The sequence below is a fragment of the Pogoniulus pusillus genome, chromosome 19, assembly GCF_015220805.1.
Source record: "Pogoniulus pusillus isolate bPogPus1 chromosome 19, bPogPus1.pri, whole genome shotgun sequence".
Lineage (NCBI taxonomy): Eukaryota > Metazoa > Chordata > Aves > Piciformes > Lybiidae > Pogoniulus > Pogoniulus pusillus.
This window is the reverse complement of record NC_087282.1, coordinates 8,925,114-8,950,355: the sequence shown is the minus strand read 5'-3', so window position 1 is coordinate 8,950,355 and position 25,242 is coordinate 8,925,114. Positions and strand designations below refer to the sequence as shown.

The following is a 25,242-nucleotide window of genomic DNA, read 5'->3' as shown; positions in this document are numbered from 1 at the left end:
TATGACATGGGGAGCTGAGGCAGAGTGCAGAAGATTGGGCTCATGGCCCTCTTCCTTAACCCTCAAGGATATGCCTTCCTCTGGTTACTGAAACTGAAACCAGCAGAACTGCTTCCAGTTCCACAACAGCAAATGGAGCAAGGCCTCACTTGCACCTTTAGAAAAGCATAGACCTAATATGGAATCTGACTCCAGCTCCTGAGGAGCCCTGCTTCCGTCCGAGACATGGCACTTGTTCAACGTCCTTTTCATTTGTGAGCAACTCTCTCCACATTCTTATCTGTCTTGGTGAACTTGTTGCCATGATCTCAGGAGTCAGGTAGAAGTCACAGAAAACCATTGCCAGGCCCTTCTGATCCTAGCCTGGGTAATTTGGTTTCGTTGTGAGAAAACAGATGGGTCTTATGCCATTAACGCAGCCATGGGAAGCAGCAGGCTTGGCATGCAGCATACAACTGCAGTGAATTGGGCTCTCTAGTTATGTGAACTCAAGCTGTGGGGTAGAAGTTAACTTTGGAGCAAAGCAAGGACCATAGCTGGGAGAGAGAGCTGATAGAAATGTTTGGGTGCAAGGGGGGAAAGGGAGAACTTTCAGAGGTTCCAACTCACTGGAAACCAAATCACTCTGGTTTTGTTCTTGATAAAGATCAACCATCAGTTCTATGAAAATTGGAATCATAGAATCATAGGATAATTAAGCTTAGAGAAGGTCTCTAAGATCAAGTCCAACTTTCTGCACAACACCTCCATGACCACTAGACCATGCCCCAAAGTGCCACAGCTAATCTTTTATTTTAACACCTCCAGGGACAGTGACTCCACCACCTCCCTGGGCAGCCTGTTCCAATGTCTGACCACTCTTGCAGGGAAGAAATTATTCCTAATATGCAACCAAACCTCCTTTGGTGCAGCTTGAAGCCATTATCTCTTGTCCTGTTGTTAGTTACTGGAAGAAGAGGCCAACACTTGCCTCACTGCAACCTCCTTCCAGGTAGCTGTAGAGAGCAAGAAGGTCTCTTCTCAGCCTACTCTCCTTCAGGCTAAAGGACCAGGTGGAAAAAGATGCATTGGAGTAATAAGACAATCTCTGGGCAACTTGCTTTGGGTCTGTGAAGGACTACTTAAGAGTGTTTTGTCATGTGGAAAGTGTCCTTATGTTAAGTTTGACAGTGGCATATAGCCCACACTTCTTGTGTGTCCCATGCTGAGATGTAAATATTTCAGGGCTGATATGCTGTCATTTACACTGGTGTTACCAAGAGTCATCATGCTGAGAGGTGAATGAACAGAGACTCCTGTGCATACTGATGTAGGAAGTTTTTTTGCTGTAGCTTTGTGGTGGATAGAGAGAAGTTGGTTTGCCATGGCTGCAAGTTCCTGCCTCAGGTTGCTCCCCCCCAAGACACCAGAATAACTTGTTCCCATTTCAGGAGCCTGCAAAGCTGTGGGAGCTGATCTCTTCTGTTTGTTCTGTGACCTTTCCCATCTGATTGGCACTGATCTTTTATGCACCGGATAAACGATCTTTTGTGGTTGACATTTTGGGATGCCTGAATATAGATTAACCTAGGCAAAAATATTTCCATCTTCCTACCTTCAGAAAATGCTCTCCTTTTCCAAAAATGCCTGCACCACCAGGTCAGATCAAAACCAGTTTTGGCTGAGTGCTATTGAAGGAATTGGAATACACAGCTGGGAAGGGGCACTGCTGGGATTTCTCTCCTTAGTGTTTTCTCTGAGAATCTAAGAGGAAAGTGATGCTCTTGATGTGAGCTCTCATGGCCATCCTGAGCATTAGGGCATGTCAATCATGAAGAAAAGGCCCTGATTCTTCCTCGAGCCAGTGAGGATCGCTTCCAACCCGGTGCAATCTGTGAATCTGTAAGCCTTGTCCTAGCAAACCTGCGTAGATCTGAGAAGAGAACAGGATGAGGATGTGAGAACCTTTTGTAATGCATCAGGCACATAATTATTTTTTAAATATCTTGGTGAGATGACTCACATGTGGAAGGCAGGGACATGTTTCTCTGCTCTGCTGGATGTGGGCCAGTTTCAGCACATCCAGTCCTGTGCACCAGTTGTTGTACTGAGGTCTCTTCTGGTATTGAGATTCATGATTCTGTACTCTTGAGAAGATAAGAAACAGCCAGAAAACTAATCCCTTGAACAACAAGTGAGCTCTTAGATCAAGTAAGTCCAGGTGACATGTCTACACTGGTGTGACAGGAACTTCATTTCATTCTTTTCTGGTTGCTGAACAGGGCTGCATATTGCACTTCTGCAAAGATCCATGTCACAGACACCTACAGGAGCATCCATGTTTACTATTGATAGGTTCCCTGATGCTCTCAATGTAAATATCCTTCTCTTTACAGCTATACAGAGAATCACAGAATGGTGGGGGCTGGAAGAGACCTCCGGAGGTCATCCAGTCCACCCCCTCTGCCAGAGCAAGTTCACCTAGAGCAGGTTGCACAAGGCAGTGTCCAGGAGGGTTTTGAATGACTCCAGAGACAGAGACTGCACCGTCTCTCTGGGCAGCCTGTTCCCAGTGCTCTGCCACCCTCAACATAAAGAAGTTCCTCCTCGTCTTTAGATGAAACTTCTGTGTTCAAGTTTGTCCCTGTTACCTCTTGTCCTGCCTCTAGCCTCATCTTTCTGACACCCACCCTTTAAGAATTTAGAAGAGTTGATAAGATTCACCTTCAGTCTCCTCTGTACTAAAAATCCCCAGTTCCCTGAAACCTTTCTCCATAAGATAGGGCTCATATAAAGGTCTACAACTGATTATTATGTCCTGATGTTTAATAGTAAAGTTAATTTTAAGATGGCCCAGTCTATTGACTGAAATATCCTCTTGGTCTGGACCTTCCCGAAGGCCCAGCTCTTCCACTAATACCTTTTCCCAGCTTGCACACAGATATAAAGCTTTAGCTGACTCTTAATTTAGCTGCTATCTAGGGTAGGATGTTGCTTTCAGGGGCAGTGAACTGGAGAGCAAGGCATGCTCAATGCCCCGAGCAGCAAGCACCCAGCCAGGCGCCGCTCTGCAGCACCCGTGTCCAGCCACCGAGCTGGCTGCAGAGGAAAGGCTGAGTCATTTCCACGGGATGTTTCACGGAGCAGCTAAGTGATGCGGGGCTTGGGTCTGAACAGCTCTGCTTCCTGGTGAATAGTAATTCTGTTTACTTAGGAGGGGGAGGGGGGGGAATAACCCACTGGGGGCCTCAGCGCTGCTGTGTCATAGCTGGCTGGATGAGGACTTGTTTATCTCAACCTGCAAAGGGAGGGAAGCAGTTCTGGTGCCACTTCTCAGGAAACGATGCTCTACTTTTGGGGAGTGTAGGCAGTGGCAACAGTCCATAAAATGTGAGTCCTGAAGTTTTGTTTTGTTGGTTTGTTTCCCTTGCTTGTTCTCTAGCAGCAGTAGCATGTTACCCCAGCAAGGATGCAAAAAAAAACCCTGAGGAGAGACTCCTGGCATTCCACACCAGGAGAGATTGGCTTTTGTTACACCAAATCAGTTTCAGCCCTCTAAATACAGAGGGATGGATGGTTTAGGGTTCATGTTGGGATGAGTGAGGTCTGGAGCTGGCTTGTGACTTTTTTCCTCTGGTCTTGATTTTCATGCAACATTGGTTTTGCTCAGCATCTTCCCATTTATACAGGAACTACTCTGAAGCTTTTGGTACTTGTTTATAGGGGAACAAGAAATAACTGGCCATGCTGTTTAATCTGAGGATGGGATGTTTTGACCCAAGGTGCTGGCAATAAGTTCCTGCTTTATGACAACGTGTCATGAGAATTGTTAATGCTTCTAGAGGGCACAGAGGAGATTGGGCCCCTCAGCGAGTCATGTTTGTCTCATATGCCAATCACTTAACCAGGCACCTGGAAAGTGCCATCTCTCCTCCACCTGTTCCCTTCGCTGACAACAGTGCTGCACTGATACGTTGCTCTGTGCTCCATTACATCTGTTGACGTTCAAGTGTTGCAATAGCACAGGCATCCAGCAGTGGGGGGGCAGTGGGAGCTCCTCTGTGCACATGGGCCACCATGGCTTGGCAGAACATGCAGCTTGCTTTGTGGTGGTGAGGGCTGGAGCTGGCTTCTGGTTTTGTCTCTGCTCTCACTTTTTGTGCAGTGTTTTTTGAGTTGGGTTTTTTTTGCTCAGCAGCCATCTAGAATCATAGAATTGTTTTGGTTGGAAAAGACCTCTAAGATCATCAAGTCTAACTGTCAGCCTAAGACTACCATGGCCATAAAACCATGTCCTGAAGTGCCATGTCCACATGTTTCTTGAACACCTCCAGGGATGGTGACTCTCTACAACCTCCCTGAGCATAGAATCACAGAATCAACCAGGTTGGAAGAGACCTCCAAGATTGTCCAGTCCAACCTATCACCCACCCCTAGCTAATCAACTAAACTGTGGTTCTAAGTGCCTCATTCAGTCTTATCTTGAACACTTCCAGGGACAGTAACTCCACCACCTCCCTGGGCAGCCCATTCCAATGCCAATCACTCTCTCTGCCAACAACTTCCTCCTAACATCGAGCCTAGACCTCCACCGGCACAACTTGAGACTTTATCCCCTTGTTCTGTTGCTAGTTGCATGGCAGAAGAGACCAACCCCACCTGGCTGCAAACTCCCTTCAGGTAGCTGTAGACAGCATCCCAGCCCAATGCCTGAAACTCTTATATAGGGCCAACTAGAAATCTTTCATGGTCAGGATAGGTTCAAACCCATAGGAAACAGCAGTGGTTGGTGACCTGCCACAGAACAAGCAGTTCAAGAAGCATGAAGCAAAACCTAGAAGTCTAATTTAGTGAAAGTGCCACCACTGCTTGCAGTTTGGGCCAGGGATGGGGGGGTATGACTTTTCTTGCAGGAGAAAGGCAGCAAGGGCAGCACACTTTGAGCTGGATGAAAACCATGCCCTGTGTAGCCCTGCACTGGGGGAATGTGGTGCCAAATTGCAAGGTTTACTTTTAGCCATTCCAGGCAACTTGTAGAGGTTCAAGTAGATTTCAGTGATCAGAATCATTGAAATAATCACAGAATCATAAAGCTTGGAAAAGATCTCAAAGTTTATCAAGTCCAACTGTCAACCACACACTACCATGCCCACTAAACCATTCCTCAGCATAACTTTAACAGATGTCTGTGTGGAAAAATTGTAACTCAAAAGCAGGTGAGATCTTTGTCTGCTTCCAAAGAATGGAGTTGCTGCTGGGTCACATCCCAGCTTTGGATATATCCTGGTACTGTCTCTGACAGCAACTCTCCAAGTCTGTCCCATGCTGATTTTGTAAGAGGTTCTTAATTCTTGATTGAAAAGGGGCTGGTAGTTTACTATTTAGCTTTAAGTATACCCTTTACAATAATCACACACAAAGCATGGGGACATATGTTCAAGGAGTGTCTGGTTGTCTTCTACATTCAAAAAGTTGCTTGGAGTGTTATTGGATTTTACCTTTCCAGCATGGTGAGGAGTGAACAGCTTTTGCTGTTCAAGAGAACAGCAGACAGATAGACTTAGGTTTATTAATTTTTAGATTGACTTATTTTAATTTTCAGACTTACTTACATTTTAATAGAGGTTTTTTTACATTAACTGTAGATTTTCCCAGGGTTTCCATGTTTCAAGTGAACACAGTATAAAGTAACAATGGGCAGCAGTATGCTGTGGACTTAAAAAGTCATTCTAAGTTATCTAAAGCTTTGAATTTTTACTCCACCTGGAGTACTGTGTACAGTTCTGGAGCACCCAACACAAGAAGGGCATGGAACTGTTGGAATGAGTCCAAAGGAGGCTATAAAGATGCTCAGAGAGCTGCAGGAGCTCTGTTACGAGGGCAGGCTATGAGAGTTGGAGCTCTTCAGCCTGGAGAAGAGAAGGCTTCGAGGAGACCTTGTAATAGCCTTCTGGTATCTGAAGGAGGCTACAGGAGGGCTGAGGAGAGACTATTTACAAGGTCTTGTAATGACAGGACAAAGAGTAATGGGTTTAAACTGGAAGAGAGAAGATTTAAACTGGATGTTAGGAAGAAGTTCTTTGCAGTGAGGGAGGTGAGACATTGGCACAGGTTGCCCAGGGAGACTGTGGCTGCTCCCTCCCTGGAGGTGTTCAAGGCCAGGTTGGATGAGGCCTTGAGTGACCTAGGGGAAGGTGTCCCTGCCTATGGCAGGGGGATGGAACTGGATGATCTTTGAGGTCCCTTCCAACCTAAACCATTTAATGGTTCTTTAAATTTGAGGCTGTGATATTTTTAGTGTCATTTAAGCTTAAATAGCGTGCCTTCTATATCACATTAGACTGGATGAGGCACTTAGTGCTATGGTTTAGTTAATTAAGGTGTTAGGTGATAGGCTGGACTCGATGATCTCAGAGGTCTTTTCCAACCTGGTTAATTCTGTGATTCTGTGAAAATAAAGCTGTTCCTTGAGATTTTCATGTCTGTAAAGCTGAAGTCTTCCCATGGCCGGTCCTGTACCAAAGACATTTTCCCAACAGGATCTTCATTTTGGTGTGCCATTTATAGTAAATGAAGACATCTTTGTAGGAGTACTGAAAGATGAAGAGGCTGATCATGCAAAAAAAAAAAAAAAATTACAAAACTGGGAGGACTGTGTTTTTTGAAACTTAAATCTGATTATGCATATAGGCTATTTTTATTCCTCTCTTTAGTTATCTGTCAAGGAACATTTGTGCAAATGAATTTTCATTATGGATTTTAAGCATGCAGGCTGGAATGCTGGCAGAGAGATATCCTAAATGCTGCTTTTATAGACTGCGTTTCCCCAGGATTTTCAAAATTGGGTGATTTCTGAGTTCTAGGCAGTCATTGTGAAAACAAAATGTCATTTGACCTACAGGACAGATAACAATGAGGCAGCTTCACTTTGATCTGAAGATCAAACGCTGCTTTCCAGTCTGAGAATGTTTATAAAGTAATGAGTCTCAGGAAAAACAAGTTTCACTCCTAACTGGATTGGCAGTGGAAAGATGGCAGAACTCATAGTACGTTACTGGTGAGACAAGTAGGATGAGTTATTACTAATAATATCCAACTGGCTGTCTCTTGGGTTGCTTTACACATGTCTTATGTGGACTGGCAAGTGAGGGTGGTAGTGGAACTTGTGAATTGCAGTTATTTTTACCCGGCTGTTTAACCCAAATTAAAAATAAACCAGTATTTATTTAACATGTGCATGTAGATACTATCAGCAAAGGTGAATGGATGGATAAGCTTTGTCTGTAAGTGTACATATATATGCAGCAAAGAAGTGGGCTGCCCAACTCAGCATGCCATGTCAGCTGCCAAGGTCCCAGGCTGTTCATGGCACACGATGCACCCAAACATCATCTCAAAACTTGTACACTATGGACATTTGTGTTACTAAGATCTAGCCAGGCAATGTATTTTGTTAGGGCAGGAATTCCTGGGTGGAGGAGACAGATTTGGACCTATTGTGAGCTGTTTCTTGTTCAGAGAAGGAGTGGAGTGTTTGCAGAGATAAAGTGAACCACTTTTGGATTAAGTTCTTTGAAGCGATGATAGCGGGTGGCATGGTTTCTTCTCGCACTTGCCTGCGACCACAGCGTGCCAAGGGAAAGAGGAGAGGACCTCATGGCTTTGTTTGAGGGCATGTGCAGGAGAAGGGGCAGATAGCCTGAGAAGTCTGGCTGAGCCTGAAAGCACATCAGGAATCTGTCACACCAACCCACCTGCGTCAGTTCTGTCTCAGTAGCCTCAGGGTAGCCCTGGGACTGGCCCATGACATGCAGGATGCTGCTCCCATGGATGACTGAAACCTGTTGCCATCAAGGTCCTGATGCTCAGCTCCTGCAAGGTGCCAGCCCCATGCCTCCCCTCTGCTGCTCACAGGACATCCCTCTCTACCTTAGTGCCTGTCGGGTGACTGCCAGTCCCCTCTGCCTCGGAGATAAATTACTTCTATAGCTGTTCATCCTCAGGGCTGCAAACCTCTCTTTTGTTCCTAGCCTGAACTGGCTTTATATTCGGCTTCAGTTGCTGAAAGCGTGCGGAAGATGGGGCTGGGGGGAGGTGCGAGTAGGTGTGTGTGTGGGGTGCTTGTAAAGGAACCCCCAGGACCTCCTACTTCCTATGTTCTAGGTCATGCTTCTGTACAGGGTTCTGCATCCACTCTGCAGGGCACTAACCACAGTGTTCTGACAGCAGACTGCTCCCAGCATCTCCCTGCTCTGGTACCGCCACATAGCCAGGGGTGAATAAACGCAGCTGGCATCAGAGCCTGGCCTCCAGGGACACAGGGGCTGCTCTATGAGAACAAAGGGAAAAGGGCAAACGTGGAAATGACAGGGAAATTGCTCTCTCTGAAGATTTTCTTGTCTCTGCTAGAAAACTGGAGCTGATAGCATGTGGAGGAGGGAAGGAAAGGCAAGAGAGCCAGAAAGCCTCCAGTAAGTCAGTGGGGCAGGGAGTGAGTCTGGGTGGTGAGGGGAAGGCAGGAGAGAGCTATGGCTGGAGCTCCCCTGCGTGGCCCCCTCCCCAACCCACCTTCCCGTTGTCGGCCAGGTGTCCTCACTCGCTGCCGAGAACCTGGTGTCAGCTATTTGCTCATCGCAGTCACGTTTGTTTGGGTGTCTGCGGCTCCCCAGGAGGCGGCTCTGGCAGAAGCAGGTACCCACAGCCCGGGGGGGCCGCCAAGGGTGGGCTGCCCACCCTGAACCCCTGCCTGCTCCTCCAGCTCCTGCCTCCTTGCTGCCTGCACCCCGGGGACCCCTCCGCAATTGGCCACACAAAGAGCCATCGGGCAGGTCTCCCGCTCGCTGCCTTGCCTGGGAGAGGAAGAAGAGGCGGAGGAGGAGAAAGAGGAGGAGGAGGAGGAGGGTGGTGATATGGGGCTTGCTGCGTTGCCTCATTTCTGTGCCCGGCGCGGAGCTAGTGGGATGTGCGCGGGTGCGCGCATCGCTGCCTGAGGATCGCGGCTGCTCCTGCTGCTACTCCTTGTCCTGCTTCTGCTGATCCTGCTGCTGCTGCTGCTTTCCTGCTGCAGTCCCGGCGCTGAGCTGCCGGCGGGCGGGTGCCAGAGGAGCCCCGGCTGTTTTCCTGCCTGGTGACAAGAGCTGCGCTGCGAGAGCCGAACGCGTCCCTGGAGAGGAGGCTGCGCTGACAGCGGCACCTGTGAGGAGCGGAGGGGAAGAGGCTGCCCGAGGCATTAAACAGCAGCAGACACCCTAGGCTCCAGACATCAGCACCTCTGCGCAAGTGTCTCCACCACCCCTTGCTTCGGATCACTTCTTAAAGAAGAAGAGGAAAAGGGATACAGAAAACCCCTGCAGCTGGGCAGCCCCTGCTGGAGTCTAACAGGTGTTTGCTGGGATTTGAATGGGGAGGGGGCGGGTGGGGAGAAAAGTTAACTGGAGAAACTGGGGCTAGGAGAGATGCAATGATCTTGCACCAAGTGGATGTGCCATGTCTGCATGTGAATAGCGCATCTGGAGAAGCTCAGAGGGATGTCTGGCAAGTGATCTGCTTGATCTCCGTAGAAACGCTCACCTCTGCCTGCAAACTTTGCCCTGACAGAAGTTGGCAGAAATAAAAAAAGGCATCAGAAAAACCAAAGGGGAAGATCTCAGCCGACAGAAACACTTGAGCTAAACTGTTGCATCCTGACCCAGGGCTCTGGTGTGAGCATCCCACCAGTTGTCTCCCGGGCTCCCAAGCCAATTGGTGGTGGGCGACGTTGGCCACAGTGCCCGGCAGTGTCCCCAGCACTGGGGACAGGCCGAGCAGCATGCTGGCTGCGGTGCCCGCGGCCGGCAACCGAACCCCGCGTACCTGAGCCGCCAGTGGTGCCGGGGCCGTGGCGGCCATGGCTGCAGCCATCGCCAGCTCCCTGATCCGCCAGAAGAGACAAGCCAGGGAGCGGGAGAAGTCCAATGCCTGTAAGTGTGTCAACAGCCCCAGCAAGAGCAAGGGAAGCTGCGACAAGAACAAGTTGAATGTGTTTTCCAGGGTCAAACTCTTTGGCTCCAAGAAAAGGCGAAGGCGGCGACCAGGTTGGCAAGGCTTATGTCTTTGGGGGGTTGGTTCCTTTAATGTTCATAAAAGCTGAGCTGTGCATTAGGCCGTGGGGAAAGGGGGACTGTTGTCTCAGGGCTGGTCAAACAAGTGTGTGAGTATCACCACGCCTGGCTTGTATGATCTAACAGATATGGGTACCCCGTGGTAGTTTCCCCTTTGTGTTCATCTGGTTTCTTTGGATTAGACACACCGTTACCGGTTGCCTCGCTTGCACACCCTTGTGCACCATGTACCACTACTTCAGTAGACTGTCTCTCTGGTACACCTATGCATACACAAACACATGTGATTTATTTGTGAGGGAGATGGTAGCAGGAGGAGTTCCCGTGCATACCTCTCCTTCAGTTGTGTGTTACGTGACTGAGTGGTATGGAGATCCCTTTTTGTCTTCCTGCTTCACAGAGTGCCTGTGCTTTATTTGCTGATCGCAGACGAGACAGTCTGCTTTTGCTGGCACCTTGCAGAGTTTTGCTTGGGCTCCCTGTTCCTTTCTAGGAATCCCATCCATGCAGCTGCCCTGTGAACCAGACGCTCTCTGTCAGAGGTGCTAAAGATCAGGCACGTAGACCGAATCCCTGATCTCAGTGGGTTTTTAGTATGTGGGAGGAGCAAAACCCCCTGGTAACATTGCTACTGCTTTGCTGTGCTGAAACATTGATGCTGTTAGCCACTTAACCTCTCTGCCTTTCTCAGCAGCCACCAAAGAGGTGGCTCACTCACAGTTTGGAAATGGCTTTTGGGTGTGTTATGGTGAAAAAGCCAAAGTGAGGCTTGAATTAATGTTTTATCAGAAAAGTTGGTAGGCAAGAATTTGGTATAGCACCTAATACCCTGATGCAAAACTATTGCAAGCTCTTGCCTTTGGCTTCTACTAAAATGAAGTACAGCAGCAGAGCTCTATAACATCTTTGGTTACAAACACAAGGAGTCTTGTCCAGATCTTGGCTGTTGGAAATGACACATCATATCTCCACAGTATGTTTATCTCTGAATTAAGTAAGTTGTTGTGGGGCGAGCTGCAGAGATGCATCACTTCCCGACAAGCATAATTGTGTGAAGTGGCTACAATGCAGATGTCATTGGGATTCAGTGGAAGTAGTCCCTTTTTTGCAACTACTCCTGGTGCATTACCTAGATATCTGAAGTGACAGGCTTGACAGCAGATCTTGTTGCTGTATACTTTTTGGTTCAGAATGATCCAAAACCCTGTGAGGTATCTCACTTTCTAACGGTGAATCTGAGGATGGTTATAGGAAAAAGAGGAAGAAAAGAAAACCCTATCCAAACTCTGCGTTGTTTTGATCTTTCTTCTTGTAGCTGATGAGGTAATTACCTCAACCCTTATGGTAATATTTATTTTGCAGTTCTACACATTGCTGGGTTTCAAGGTTTTTCCGTTTTCCATATGTTCACTGAGTAGTTTATCACTTGGGGTGCTCTGTACTCTCCAAAGCAGTGAGGAATGGAGGTTTGTTTATTAGAGCTGCAGCAGTTCCTGTGCTAAACATTCGCTGATGTATATTTAGGCTTTCCACTGTCACTATGGCTCTTATTAGCACTATCGTAGTAGTCCTCTTTTTCCCCTCCATTTAAGAACTCACACCTTTTTAAAAGGCAGAATATGCTCTTTGCCAGCTCATTTCTAATCTTAAATGAGATAGGGCTGAGCTCCTGAGGCCAAGCAGCACGCTGTTGGAATTTGTATTCACTGGAAGTAGATTTTGCTGTGCTACCTACATGCAGTCGGAAGTGGCATTTAATCATTGTGGCAATTGATTTCATAGACATAAATCTGATCTCAGCTTAAATGAAAAGTGTTGCAAAGCTGGTTGCCCTGCTTTTGTTTTGTTTTGTTTTGAGTCTTTTCCATATCTCAGCCTTGGAGGAGAAACCCAGAGCTGCATTTTCAGCATCCTGCTCGCTTGGAATGGCACTCCAGGATTTCCCACATTAATCTCACTATTGTTTTTTTACAGAGCCTCAGCTTAAAGGTATAGTAACAAAACTATACAGCAGGCAAGGATACCACTTGCAGTTGCAAGCAGATGGAACAATTGATGGAACAAAAGAGGAGGACAGTAGTTATAGTAAGTGACACGAGACTAAATGGTGTGTTTGTGAATCGTGGTGTCTCATTCTTCCCACATAAGTCCGTTCAAATTTGTTGTCCTGGGATGTCTGAGTGAGTGGAAGTGGCATTGACACTGTGCTCACAGCGCAAAAGTCTTTGGGGCTCCTTGGGTCTGAGAGAGATGCAAATAAAAATCACTTATAGAAATAATGAACTAGAGGAGGTAACGATGACACATGTGACAAACAAAGCAAATGTTATCTCCATGGTAATCTAGAGGAGTTCATTGCTGTCCTTTGGATTTTATTAGGGATTTTTTTTTTTCCTTAATTCTTTTTTTTCCAGCAGGGAAAATTTGCTCGCCTACTCAGAGTGCCTGAAATAGAATAAAGCTATCTCCACTCTGAAACAGAGGCCCCTTCAAACACAGCCGTATGCTTTCACACAACTAGAGTTCATCAGCCCTTTAAAGTTCACATTTCCCTATTACTATTACTGCTTTATTTCTCTTTTACTCCTTACTTACCCCTAATTACTTTCTATTCCCCCTATTTACCTTCAGCTTTCAGATTTCCCTCAGTTTCTCCGTAGGGAGGAAAAGAAGGGAAAAAAAAAAAGCTTTGGATGTTTTGAGGTGGATTTATTTTATTTCATGTTATTTTTTACAACCTTAAGAATTAATAGCAAATAGGAAAAGATGGCCAGGTTTGATGTGTGTAAATAAAACACATGAGCACTTAAATACTGTTTAGCTTAAACTGCATTTCTGTTCTGAAAAGAGAGTTAGGAGGTGCAAGGAGTTTAAGTATTTCAGGCCACTTAGACAACAAACTGGAAAATCAACAGGCAGAGCTTCCTTTTTAATTATTGAAAAGCACTGATTTAAGTGCTGTCCTTTCCATATGAAAAGCATTTGCAGGTGAAACATGGTTTCATTTTGCAGAGCACTTGGACATGGGGAGAGTAAGCCCTAGATGCAGCAGTCGGTATCGCATCTTCTACAGTCTCTTCTACCCTTTCCCCACGCCCTCTTCAATCGTTTTTGCTTTATCAGGGATAAACCACCCTGTTCTCATCCAGCCCTACTTTCCTCTGTTAACTTCTGAGTGACAGGAGGGAAAATGTTGTGCTGCTGGAGGAGGTTTCCTCTACTCTGATAGGGTCTGGAGGTACACCAGGTCCAGTCCTCACCCTCAGCGGAGGTGGCACAAAGACCAGATCTGTGCAGTGATGAGTGGCTGCTGCCATCTTACAGAGTTCTCCTCAGTGCAGACGCAAAATTTACTCTAAGAATGATCTTTGTGGACCTTGAGCAGCACTTTTCTTTCAAGTGAGTGAATGATCTAATATTTATGATTTTAAAAGCCAGTGCAGATCACTCAAGATTTCAGGGTCATTCTGTTAATTATCTTTGAGGAGGAGAATTAAGCAAACCTTACCTTTTGCATCAAAGGATATCAACTTGTTATGTACTAGAACAAGCATCTGAAATTCCATCATTTTTTTTTCTTTTTTTTCAATTGTTTCATTCACCTGCTTTGCTTAGGATCCCTCTAATAGGGATGCTGAGATTTGAAACAAGATCAAATTGGTGCAAATCTAAATGTGTTTGTTTCTGGAGCGTCTTTACTTCCATCGTGTCCTTAAATTTACCACAACTTGGTAGATTACGAAGGAAGTCATAAAAATTCTTTATGGCTGGATACCAGCCTTCCAAAATGCTGAATACTTAAAAGTAAAGGAAGTATTCCAGAAAGGATTGCAGCTGGGCTGCAGTATTTAAGTGTTCAGAACAGAGGAGGGTTTTATCTTTAAAAATTGGAAGTTTTATACATTCATCTTTTATGTAAGCCAAGTTCTGGATGTCCTGCAGCCCTGAATTTAATGGACCTAGTGAGACAGACTGATTGCTGCTGTGGATCAGAATCTGCATAAGGGTCTTCGCCCAAAGCCTTCATCACATCAATATTAGGTGGATCAGGCTCTCTAAAATCCTTTCTCCTAGTATCTGCAGAGACATCTCTTACAGCCTGTGTTTGTGCACTGTAGGGAAGCCACAGGACTTGTAGCTCCCTCCAATGCCAGAGGATTCTTCCTCCAGTCCCTTTTGTTCTCTGCACCCTTTTGTCACCTTCACTGCATATTTGCTCTAAGGCCCTTTGATCCCACCCTCAAATGCAGCTGTGGTTGCACAGCACCTCTGCAACTGCATCTTTTAGAGCAAACCATAGCTGTTGTCCATCAGGTCTGCAGACAGAGCACTGCTCAGCCTTGTTAAAATGTCAGAATTGTTCTGCCCTTTCTTTCTGTTTTCTATTTTAGTAGGCATGGGGAGAGCTTCCAGTCTCTGAAAAACAAAGCTGCTGGTGTCTGCTCCTAACAGCAGCCTGGATGTGGGAATTCCACCTTCCCCATCATTTCCTACCTAGAGCTGAATGGGAAGTTTGCCTGAAAATCCCCTTCAGCTCCTGACTTGGGAGCAATTACTTCAAGCTCTGCAGACACGCCGCTGTACCCAGGGTTCACAAAAAACAAGGTTGCAGTTACAGGGAGTTTAAAAGAATGCTGAGGGTTTGGAGCAGAACTTAGGCAGGAAGTGACATGGATTTGAAGAGCTGTAGCACTCAACAGCTCTTGGGTTTAGCCAGGAATTGGTGTGACTTGAGGAAGCACCTCATGGAGAGGATTTCCTGGCTGAGAAACAGATTTTGCCTCGTTAAATGATTTAAATAGGACAAGGTTTTAAATCAAGGCAGAATTTATTCCCCAATTTTGGCAAGACAAAGAGATTTCAAGACTGATAAAATAAGGAAATACAGGAAACAATATCCTGCAGCAAGGGTTCCGAGGTGCAAGCGGCCAAGGCAAGGATGGCACAGACCTCACAGTAATGTCTAGGTTCATAAATCCAGCTGTGGCATGCTGCCTCTAACTCTGCAGCTCTAACTCTCTGTCAGCTTGCACTGCACAAAGGCCCTAGAAAAGATCATCTTTCTCAAAGCCACTGCCAAGTTGTTCATTGCAGTTGACTTTGTACCCTGCCTTGAAACAGCGCAAATGCAAATAACTTTGCATTAGTTTACGCTACATAAACTGACCATAGGAGCAAGCAGTTATTTCCCTGTGGCTCTTTTGCCACCCTGTCTGCCCACACGAGGGTCAACTCCTAGAAACCCAAACAGCAGTCAGATCTGTTTGCCATGGTATTGGGGCCTTGTAGAGAAGGGGGCTGTATGGCTCTGTTGTTGGCCCCGTCAGCATTGGCTGATCACGGACAGGCTACTCACTGCTGAAGGCAGACTTCAACTCACTGCTGTGCAAGGATGTGGGGACACTGCTGTGCAGCAGCTGCTGCTACACAGGAAGGTCCCACTTTTTGCTGCAGTGACAACGTCCCCACACCCTGGAGGCGGCAGCTGGGGCAGCCTGGCTGTGTGTCTGGCTATGCTGGCAGAGGACAGATTGAGTGTGCACCCCTCCAACAGCCGGTCCCTCTCCCAAGCAGCAGCAGAGCCAGAGCTACTCCCCCACAGCCTTTTTGTGGCTTCCGATCGTCTGTGCCACAGCAGCTGCTAATCCCACCGATGTCTCAACCAGCTTCTGAGTGTGCTCAACCCTCTTCATGCCTCAAAATAGAGCATGCACATTTATGACAGGAAAAGATGCTCGACTGCTGAGGGAAGCAGATGAGCACCCATCGCAGTGGGTGCCCCAACCCTTCTCTGGCAGCAGGTGCTCAGCCTCTTAATCTCTGCTTGCTTTGCCAAGCACAGCGCAGCCAGGAATTGCTCACTAGAACTTATCTCTGTGGCTTGTGGCAGTGAGCTGTATCTTCTCAACTGCCCCATGCTTTGCCCTGTCCTCAGCTGATCCACTGACAGGCTCACAGCACTATTTACAGTGGAGCCCAAACTCACACCCTTGTGCTGAAAATACCCCGAGTTTGCCCTACTCACAAATGTGCCATTAAGAAAGCACCTTTCAAAAGAGACCTCCAGGTTCTGCCTGCATACTGAGCTTTAAATTGTGCTCTCTTGCCTACACAAAGATCAAATACTGCTTTGGGGGTTGAACTGCCAAAAAAAAAAGGGTTCTCCAAGGGGAGATTCACTGAGTCAGACAGGGAATACTTCTCTCCCAACTAAATTCAAGCATTTGATAAAATGAATGAGAAATCCATTTCCCTTAGCATTTCTCTTGCTGAAAATGTCAAGTTTATGTGCCAAAATCTGCACAGGACTAGAGGATTTTGGTTCAGTGAAGAAAAAGCCATTTCTGTGGATTTTTGTGCTGGAGGCAAGTGTGAAGGGGAGCTGTACGTGTGTGTATGTGTTTGTGTCTGCATGCACACTCGTGTATGTGAGAGGGAAAGAAAAACATGAGTGCTGTTTTATGGTCTCCTCTATTTATTAGTTCTGGATATTTCCACCTACACTGCTGTATTCAACTGTTGTAGGAACTTGAATGCTCAAAGGTGCTCCAACATCACAGCAGAGCAGCTGTCGGCAGTGGTGTGCCAGCCCTGAACATGGTCCTCAGCTGCTGGCCCCCTGCAAGCTCTTTGCAACCCCTCTGAGTTTCTCAGATTAACCCAGAGCAGTGCACAGAGCTGAAGGTCCAGGTACCTGCTGGAACAGTCTGTTTTCACCAAGATGTAGTCCTTCATCCCCAGTTCACAGGGTTACCTTCTGGCCATGCTTCTCTTAGAATCATAGAATCAACCAGGTTGGAAGAGACCTCCAAGACCATCCAGTCCAACCTAACACCCAGCCCTGTCCAGTCAACTAGACCATAGCACTAAGTGCCTCATCCAGTCTTTTCTTGAACACCTCCAGGGACGGTGCCTCCACCACCTCCCTGGGCAGCCCATTCCAATGGGAAATCACTCTCTCTGTGAAGAACTTCCTCCTAACATCCAGCCTAGACTTCCCCTGGCACAACTTGAGACTGTGTCCCCTTGTTCTGTTGCTGGTTGCCTGGGAGAAGAGACCAATCCCCACCTGGGTTGGACATGCATACATTTGCTCTTTCCACACTCTTGGCAACTCTACACACAGAATTTAGGATCTGCATCAGATGTTGGCACACTGCAAATTTTCCTTTAATCAACTATGATCACTTGGGGATTGCCAGGCTGAAAAATGGAATTCATTGTGGGACACAACGCCTGATCTAGGGTAAGGTGTCCCTGCCCATGGCGGAGGGGTTGGAACTAGATGATCCTTGTGGTCCCTTCCAACCCTGACTGATTCTATGATTGATTTCTGTGATTCTTAGCTTATACTATTGAAAAAAAATCACACTATTTCAAACCCATAGTTCAGTTTTAAATCGGCTTCAGCCAGGGACCATAAATACAAAATTCCATGCTGGAGCAGACCAGAGTTTCCCAGGCAAACTGGGAAACGAGAGCCAGTTTGCCATTGCTTTACCTTACCCTTGCATTTACACAACAGCCTGGAGGGAGACACTTTGGGTTGTAACAACAGTTTTTTAACATTTTAATCCTTTTTTTTGTTATCCTATGTATTGATCACAGAGTACAGTGCTCGTTGTTGCTTGTGCTCCGTTTAAATTTATCCACGTATCTAAGCTATGCTAGAGCTTTGCTGCCTTTTTTTTTTTAATGTTGTTGTTGTTACAGCTTTGTATTTTCAATCTTTTTTTATTTGCTAGTTTATAAACCAGAATCTTCTTTTCTTTTGTAAAAACCTACGACTTCTAGCATGTATAGCAGGGTTCTGCACTTTGGCCACAACAACCCCAAGCAGCGTGATAGGCTGGGGACTGAGTGGCTGGAGAGCAGCCAGGAGGAAAGGGACCTGGGGGTACGGATAGATAGTAGGCTGAAGATGAGCCAGCAGTGTGCCCAGGTGGCTAAGAGAGCCAATGGCATCCTGGTCTGCATCAGGAACAGTGTGGCCAGTAGGACAAGGGAGGTTATTCTTGCCCTGTACTCAGCACTGGTCAGGCCACACCTTGAGTACTGTGTCCAGTTCTGGGCCCCTCAATTTAAGAAAGATGTTGAGGTGCTGGAACATGTCCAGAGAAGGGCAACAAAGCTGGTGAGGGGCCTGGAGCACAAACCCTATGAGGAGAGGCTGAGGGAGCTGGGGTTGTTTAGCCTGGAGAAGAGGAGGCTCAGGGGTGATCTTATTACTGTCTACAACTACCTGAAAGGACATTGTAGCCAGGTGGGGGGTGGCCTCTTCTCCCAGGCAACCAGCAATAGAACAAGGGGACACAGTCTCATGTTGTGCTGGGGTAGGTCTAGGCTGGATGTTAGGAGGAAGTTCTTCACAGAGAGAGTGATTTCCCATTGGAATGGGCTGCCCAGGGAGGTGGTGGAGGCACCGTCCCTGGGGGTCTTCAAGAAAAGACTGGCTGAGGCACTTAGTGCCATGGTCTAGTTGACTGGCTAGGGCTGGGTGCTAGGTTGGACTGGATGATCTTGGAGGTCTCTTCCAACCTGGTTGATTATGTGATTCTATACAAGCATCAATGCAAGCAGAACATTGGAAGCAGCTCAGTTTTGGAAGCGCAGATACAAGGCTTGATCCAAAGAAGAAGCTGTCATTCCATTTTGAAGCTATTTAACTCTGTGTTTGTTTTCAAACCCATTCTCCTGTTAAAAAGTGAAAAGAAAAAAAAATACCCCAGTGACTTTTGAGTGGAAACATCCTGAAATGTTAATGAAGGGTTTTAAGTTGACTGAATTTCATCTTGCTCCTTCCTTTTGGTCCATGAATTTAATAGGAAGAAAAAGTTTAGTTCATCTCAAAACAGATTTTGTTTGGGCTTTTTTATTATTTCCTCTTATGTTTTCTTTTTTTTCCCCTTCACTTACTGTCAAAAAACCAAAACAAACCAAATCCTTTATGTTCAGCTCTACTCATTAGACCCTGGATTCTGCTCAAGTCCTTTTTAGCTCTCAGTACCTCTAGTTCTCCATCTTCAGAATGGGGGAGGTTGGTTGATAACCTCTGTAGATCATTTCTGACTGTTGGTGGGAATTGCTGCAGAAGATGATAGTAGCACCCACAGAAATTCATCTATGCATGAGTGGGCATTTTGTATTTCATTCTGGTAATTGTGGTTTAATTCTCTATCCAATCTGCATACCCTGAAGGATTAATTTTGCACTCCATCTCCTTTCTCTCCTAGCTTTGTTTAACCTCATACCTGTGGGTTTACGAGTGGTGGCGATTCAGGGGGTTCAAACAAAATTGTATCTGGCAATGAACAGTGAAGGATACCTATATACATCAGTAAGTAAACATTTTCCATTTTGTTCTCACTGGAATTATAGTAAGGAGTTAGTAAATGAATAATTTAATGTTCTAAGGAATCTGCTCATAACCTGTAGACGTCGGAGTTGATGATGAGCAAATTCCGTATCGTGGTGGCAGCCTCTTTTGAGCTTATCACTCTTATTTCTGTTACGAGTACATATGGATGTGCAGAACCAAACTGTGGTGCCTTTGATGCAAATTAATGATCCTGAAGTGTAAAACAAAGAAAAAAACCCCTCACCCTACAACCAAAACCCCAATCAGGAAGGATGCTCTCTCTCGATCACTGTGGACCGATGCCGGGTGCAGAGGGACAACTTTGTGACTCACAGGCGTACCTGAACACATTTTATGTCTCCCCCTTTAATCTCTGTTATTAAAAGGGATTAGAGAAAGTAATTTTTTTTTTGTTTGTTTGGCCAGGATTTTCAAACAGAAATAGAATTAAGAGCCAAAATCTTACAGCTTCAAGTTGCTGAGTGAGTGAAGACGTGTTTTGTGAGGAGTTATGCTGGGGAACGCCAGTTAATTTGCAGTGGCATTTCTCAAGAGAGCAAGCAGTGTTTTTTATGAAAAGAAGGGGAAGGGGAAAGGACTTTTAAACTTTATTATTTTAAATAGGCCATTTTTCAATTAAAAACATGCAGTTGAACTATGTTCAGGAGTTTTAATTATAAAGTCTTAATAGATTTTTTTTTTCCCAAGGAAGGAAATAGAGGAAAATGCAATTTGCTATCTACTACAAACTGTTCTCTCCTGTAAATGATTCCCTTAAGGTGCCTTTAATGCTGATAACAATTAAGTAAACTTATTCAAATCTCTGATTTGTTTTACAAACCTGAGAGCTGGGACAAGGGGCAGCTTTGCATATTTTTTTTTTCCCCCATTCCTGTCTGCCAGAGCAAAAGCAAATTAGAAGTGGTTTGCTGTGGGACAAGGTGAAATTTTCAGTGAAGAGCATGGAACTCTGCTTTTCCTTTTTTCACTCTGGCTATTTGCTCAGCGCGGTTAATCCACCGCTGTGTTTGCAGGGCTGTAGCCACCCAGCTGGCTTGTGCAAAGTCCCCTTAATCCTGTGTAGTCATGCTCCTCTGACTGCACAGTGTCATTTACATTTGCTCTGCAAACCTACCTTTGACTGCAGGGTACGTTTCCATTTCCATTAGCATCCTCAGCTGCTCTCCTTTCTGGCTGCCCACTCGCCCGGAGCACTGCTCTTCGGTGCCGGCTTCAGTGGGCTCGGTTCCACCTCAGCAAGAGTGGTGAGATAAAGGGGTTGGTATATAAGCTGAAAGCCCATCAGCTTGCATGGAGACATGCTTGGTTTGGCTAGGTCACTTCCTTCATTACATGTGTTCTGGGAGAATCAGAGCTAGTTTTGCACAGGTGCAGGAAATGGCCAATGGCATCCTGGCCTGAAGCAGGAACAGTGTGGCCAGCAGGACCAGGGCAGTCCTTCTGCCCCTGCACTCAACACTGGTTAGGCCACACCTTGAGTACTGTGTCCAGTTCTGGGCCTCTTAGTTTAAGAAAGGTGTTGAGGTGCTTGAATGTGCCCAGAGAAGGGCAACGAAGCTGGTGAGGAGCCTGGAGCACAGCCCTGTAAGGAGAGGCTGAGGGAGCTGGGGGTGTGCAGCCTGGGGAAGAGGAGGCTGAGGGGAGACCTTGTTGCTCTCTACAACTACCTGAAGAGAAGTTGTAGGCAGGTGGAGTCGGTCTCTTCTCCCAGGCAACTAGTGACAGAACAAGAGCACACAGCCTCAAGATGTGCCAGGGGAGGTTCAGGCTGGATATTAGGAAGAAGCCTGTCATAGTGACTGGCATTGGAATGGGCTGCCTGGGGAGGTGGCGGAGTCCCCATCTCTGGAGGTGTTTAAAAGGAGACTGGATGAGGCACTTGGTGCCATGGTTTAGTTAATATGAAGGTGTTAGGTGATAGGTTGGACTCAATGATCTCCAAGGTCTTCTCCAACCTGGTCAATTCTGTGATATGGGGTGGGGACAGGTTCTACTGCTGCGGATCTACAGTAGAGATATAACCCTGACATCAAAAAGACCACTGAGACAATGAAGAACCACATGCAAGTATCTTTCAATATGAGGAGGAACAGCAGAGTAGAACACTTATTCTAAGTCCAGTTTTTTAGTCTGATGGGTATTTCTGTGCCTTAGGCAGAGCTCAGAGATAGAAACATTTAGGTTGGAAAAGACCTGTAAGGTCAGCAAGTCCAGCCATTCTCTAACTTTGCCAAGGCTGGTGCTAAACTATGTCACTCAGCACCACACCTCTGGCTCTCTGAAATAGCTCCAGCCACCTGCCTGGGCAGCCTCTTCACCCTTTCAGTGAGGAAATTTTTACCTTTTATTCTCTTCAGTTACATTTTGTGGGTTTTGCATCAATTAGGGCTAGTTCTTCATATGGTCTTACATGTTAACAAGGGAATTGTCTCCCTTGAATCCTTTGGTATCTGTGAATGTAACAGTTTATGCCACTGTTAAATTACTTTGTGCCATCCTTCTATTTTGCCCTGAGTAACAATGGACATTCTTGTTTCTTTGGTAGGCAGATATCTTCTTATGTTTATTCCTTTATTGCTGTTGAACCTGATGAGCTTGGCAAGGCATTGAATGGGCTTTTGTCATGTTGTTGTGTCCCAGATTCCTATTTTTCAATACCCTTCACAAATAAGTGCCCATTTAATGTTAATTTACTTTTCCAAAGTATGTTTCCCTCCAAGTTCTCAATAATCTCGGGTTTATCACCTGATGTCTTCTGATTTGGTTGTTTTGTAGTTTGCAGTAGTTACAGAAAACTGTCTTGGTGGGCAAAGCCTAGTTCTTGTCTCTCTTCCTGCACCCAGGGAATGGAGAAGCTCTAGGTGAGGAACATCTACCCCTGCTTCACCTGCTACACAAAAAGGCTGCCAGACCTAAAGTCCCAGCACCATTTTTAAAGTGTTTCTAGCACTTCTGCTGCTGATAATGGTCCTGTCAGCAAGGGATACAGTCTGGCAGTCTGATGCATGGGAAATTAGCTCTGTATTTTGGGCTGTATTCTTCACTGATGTAAATGAGTCTCAAGAGAGCTCAACTGATTTATTCCAGCTGAACATTCACCTGTTCAAGGAATGCCAACAGGGAGTTCAGGAAACAGATCAACCCAAGTAAATGACATCCATCTACACATCCTGAGGGTTTCCAAGCCCTTACAGGGATGTGTTCCTGAATGGGATTTGTCAGGACCAGACAGATGGCAACGTGGGGATTGATCAGGAGCAAAAGCCTCACCAAACCCTGTCAAATTCCTGAAGCTAGAACACAGGGAAAAATAGAAATGTACTTGAATTGTAGATAACTGTTAGAGATAGCTGCACCATTTCATTTCCCCAGAGAACTGAAATTAGCATTGACAATGCCATGTAATAGGGAGAAGGAATATTGTGATCGATGTCATGATTGCTTGCTTTCAGTTTTATTGCAACTCTTAACACTTCAGTCATGCTTGTGCAGAACTTGCCTTCAGATTGCATTGCTGAGGGTTATATATTCCTTTGGCAGATGGTTGGAAAAACACACTGCTAACATGCTCTCCTTGTTTCTCACCCTGTGCTGCTGCCTGTGCCTTGCACCTGAGAGCGTTTTCTAGCCTGAAACATTTCCGAAACACGGTGCCTGTTAAAGAGCCCATTAAGTGCACAGCATTTACCCCACTGGTAAATGGGTAAATAAGACATCTGGCTTCCAGGAGGATAAATGGAGGCTCAGCTCCATGCTTTCCCACACTTGCATAAGAAAGGATATTAGGGCTAAGGCTCCAGGTGTCCCATTCCCATGCATCTTGAAGTAAACTGCAGCATTAAATCACAGTTCCTTTGCCTTTTGGAGGCTGTAGTGAGTTCTTCTGATTTGTTCCTTATGCTATATTTTATTTAGGTTTGGACTGTGCAGCAGTAAAATTGACTTAGATGGTTCTGAGCCTCCTGCATATGTAGAAAATGTGTTCTAGCCAAAATCAATTACAGCTGTTGGCAGATGGAGAATGTCTGCAGATGCAGTTTGGTGATTTGTTGAGATCTAGCTTTGGCCTTGCCTTGTGGCCAGCACTAACAGGAAAGTTACTGTTGCTCTTTGCTCGGTGCTGGTGAGGCCACACCTCAAATAGTTCATTTGGTTTTGCCTATTTTACTCCCAAGGACACTGAAGTGCTGGAACATATCCAGAGAAGGCCAACAACGATAGTGAAGGGTCTTGAGAACAGTTTTGATGAGAGGTGGCTGAAGGAACTGGAGTAGTTTAGTCTGGAAGCAAGGAAGCTGAGGAGAGACCTTCTGCCTTCCTGCAGCTCCCTGAAATGGCATTGCAGTGAGGTGGGTGTTGGTCTCTTCTCCCTAGTAACAAGGAATAGGATGAGAGGAAATGGCCTCGAGTTGCACCAGGAGAGGTTTAGTTTGGATATTAGAAAAAGAAGTCTTCTCTGCAAGAGTAGTCAGACACTGGAAAGGGCTGCCCAGAGAGGTGATAAGAAACATGTGGACGTGGTACTTTGAGACGTAGTTAAGAGGGCACGATGGTGTTGGGTTGACAGTTGGACTTGATGATCTTAAAGGTCTTTTTCAACCTTAATGATTCTGTGATTCAGCTGCCCTCTTCAGCATCCTTGCAGGGTATATTCAAAACTTGCATCCTTTGGAAAGTGCCCAGGTAACAAATGCTAGGATGAGAGGAAAAGACTTTTATGGAGGCCTCAGGTTGCACCAGGAGAGGTTTAGGTTGGATATGAGGAAAAATCAAGCCCTGGAACAGGCTGCCCAATGAGGTTGTGGAGTCACCACCACTGGAGTTATCTAAAAGATGTGGTGCTGATGGACATGGTTTGGTGATGACCTGGCAGTACTGCAGCTGGCTATTGATCTTAAAGGTCAATCTCTCTCTTCCAGTGAAAAAAGATTCTACAGTTCTTCCTCCCTTGTAGGTGCCTCCCCTTGGAGGCAGTCAGGTTGCTTCTGAAGAATTGACTGCTCAAGAATGAGGTGAATTTGCTCCATTAGGGAATCACTGTGCAGCCCAGAAGGCAAATAGTATCCTAGGCTACATCAAAAGGAGTGTGGCCACTAGATTGAGAGAGGTGACTGTGGGACTCGACCTCAAATACTGCATCCAGGTCTGGTATCCCCATTATAAGAAGGACACAGAGCTGTTGGAACAAGTCCAGAGGAGGCTACAAAGATGATCCAAGGACTGGAGGATCTCTGCTATGAGGATAGGCTGAGGATCTGGGCTTGTTCAGTCTGGACAAGAGACTGAGCTCTAAGGTCCAGGGGGAACTTAGAGCTGCCTTCCTAATACCTGAAGGGATCCTACAGGAAGGCTGGAGAGGGACTTTTCATAAGTGTGTCTAGTGACAGCACAAGGGGGAATGATTTGAAGCTGAGGGAGAGCAGAATTAGACTGGATCTTGGGAAGAAATTACTCAGTACAAGGGTGGTGAGACTCTGAAACAGACTACCCAGAGTTCAAGTCCAGGCTGGATGAGGCCTTATGCAGCTAAGTCCAGCTCCATGGCAGGGAGATCGGAGCAGATGATCTCTAAGGTCCCTTCCAACTGAAGCCATTCTATGACCAAATCTGCAGAAAAGAGCTATCTGTGGTTAACAGTGCTGGAGTTTGTAGCTAGTTTGGGACATCCATCAGAGCAAAAAAAATCAGATCTTTAATGTAATAATAGAAGCTCTTTGGGTCCAAGGCAGCAACTGAGCTAAGCAAAACAAACAAACCCCCCCCCCAAAGCAACCAACCACCACC

General features: G+C 46.1%; 1 protein-coding gene across 9 annotated transcripts in view; it reads left to right on the top strand.

Annotated features, from left to right (window-relative positions):
* Positions 1-25,242, top strand: part of FGF13 (fibroblast growth factor 13) — a 424,907-nt gene that overhangs the window by 326,400 nt on the left and 73,265 nt on the right. For 8 of the 9 annotated variants that reach the window (XM_064159173.1, XM_064159170.1, XM_064159169.1 and 5 more), the window contains 2 exons: positions 12,054-12,164; positions 19,313-19,416. In XM_064159173.1, the coding sequence (XP_064015243.1) occupies positions 12,054-12,164; positions 19,313-19,416 (215 nt within the window). Of the gene's footprint in view, positions 1-8,886; positions 10,053-12,053; positions 12,165-19,312; positions 19,417-25,242 lie in introns of those variants that run through there. The other variant, XM_064159167.1, reaches the window with a different exon arrangement.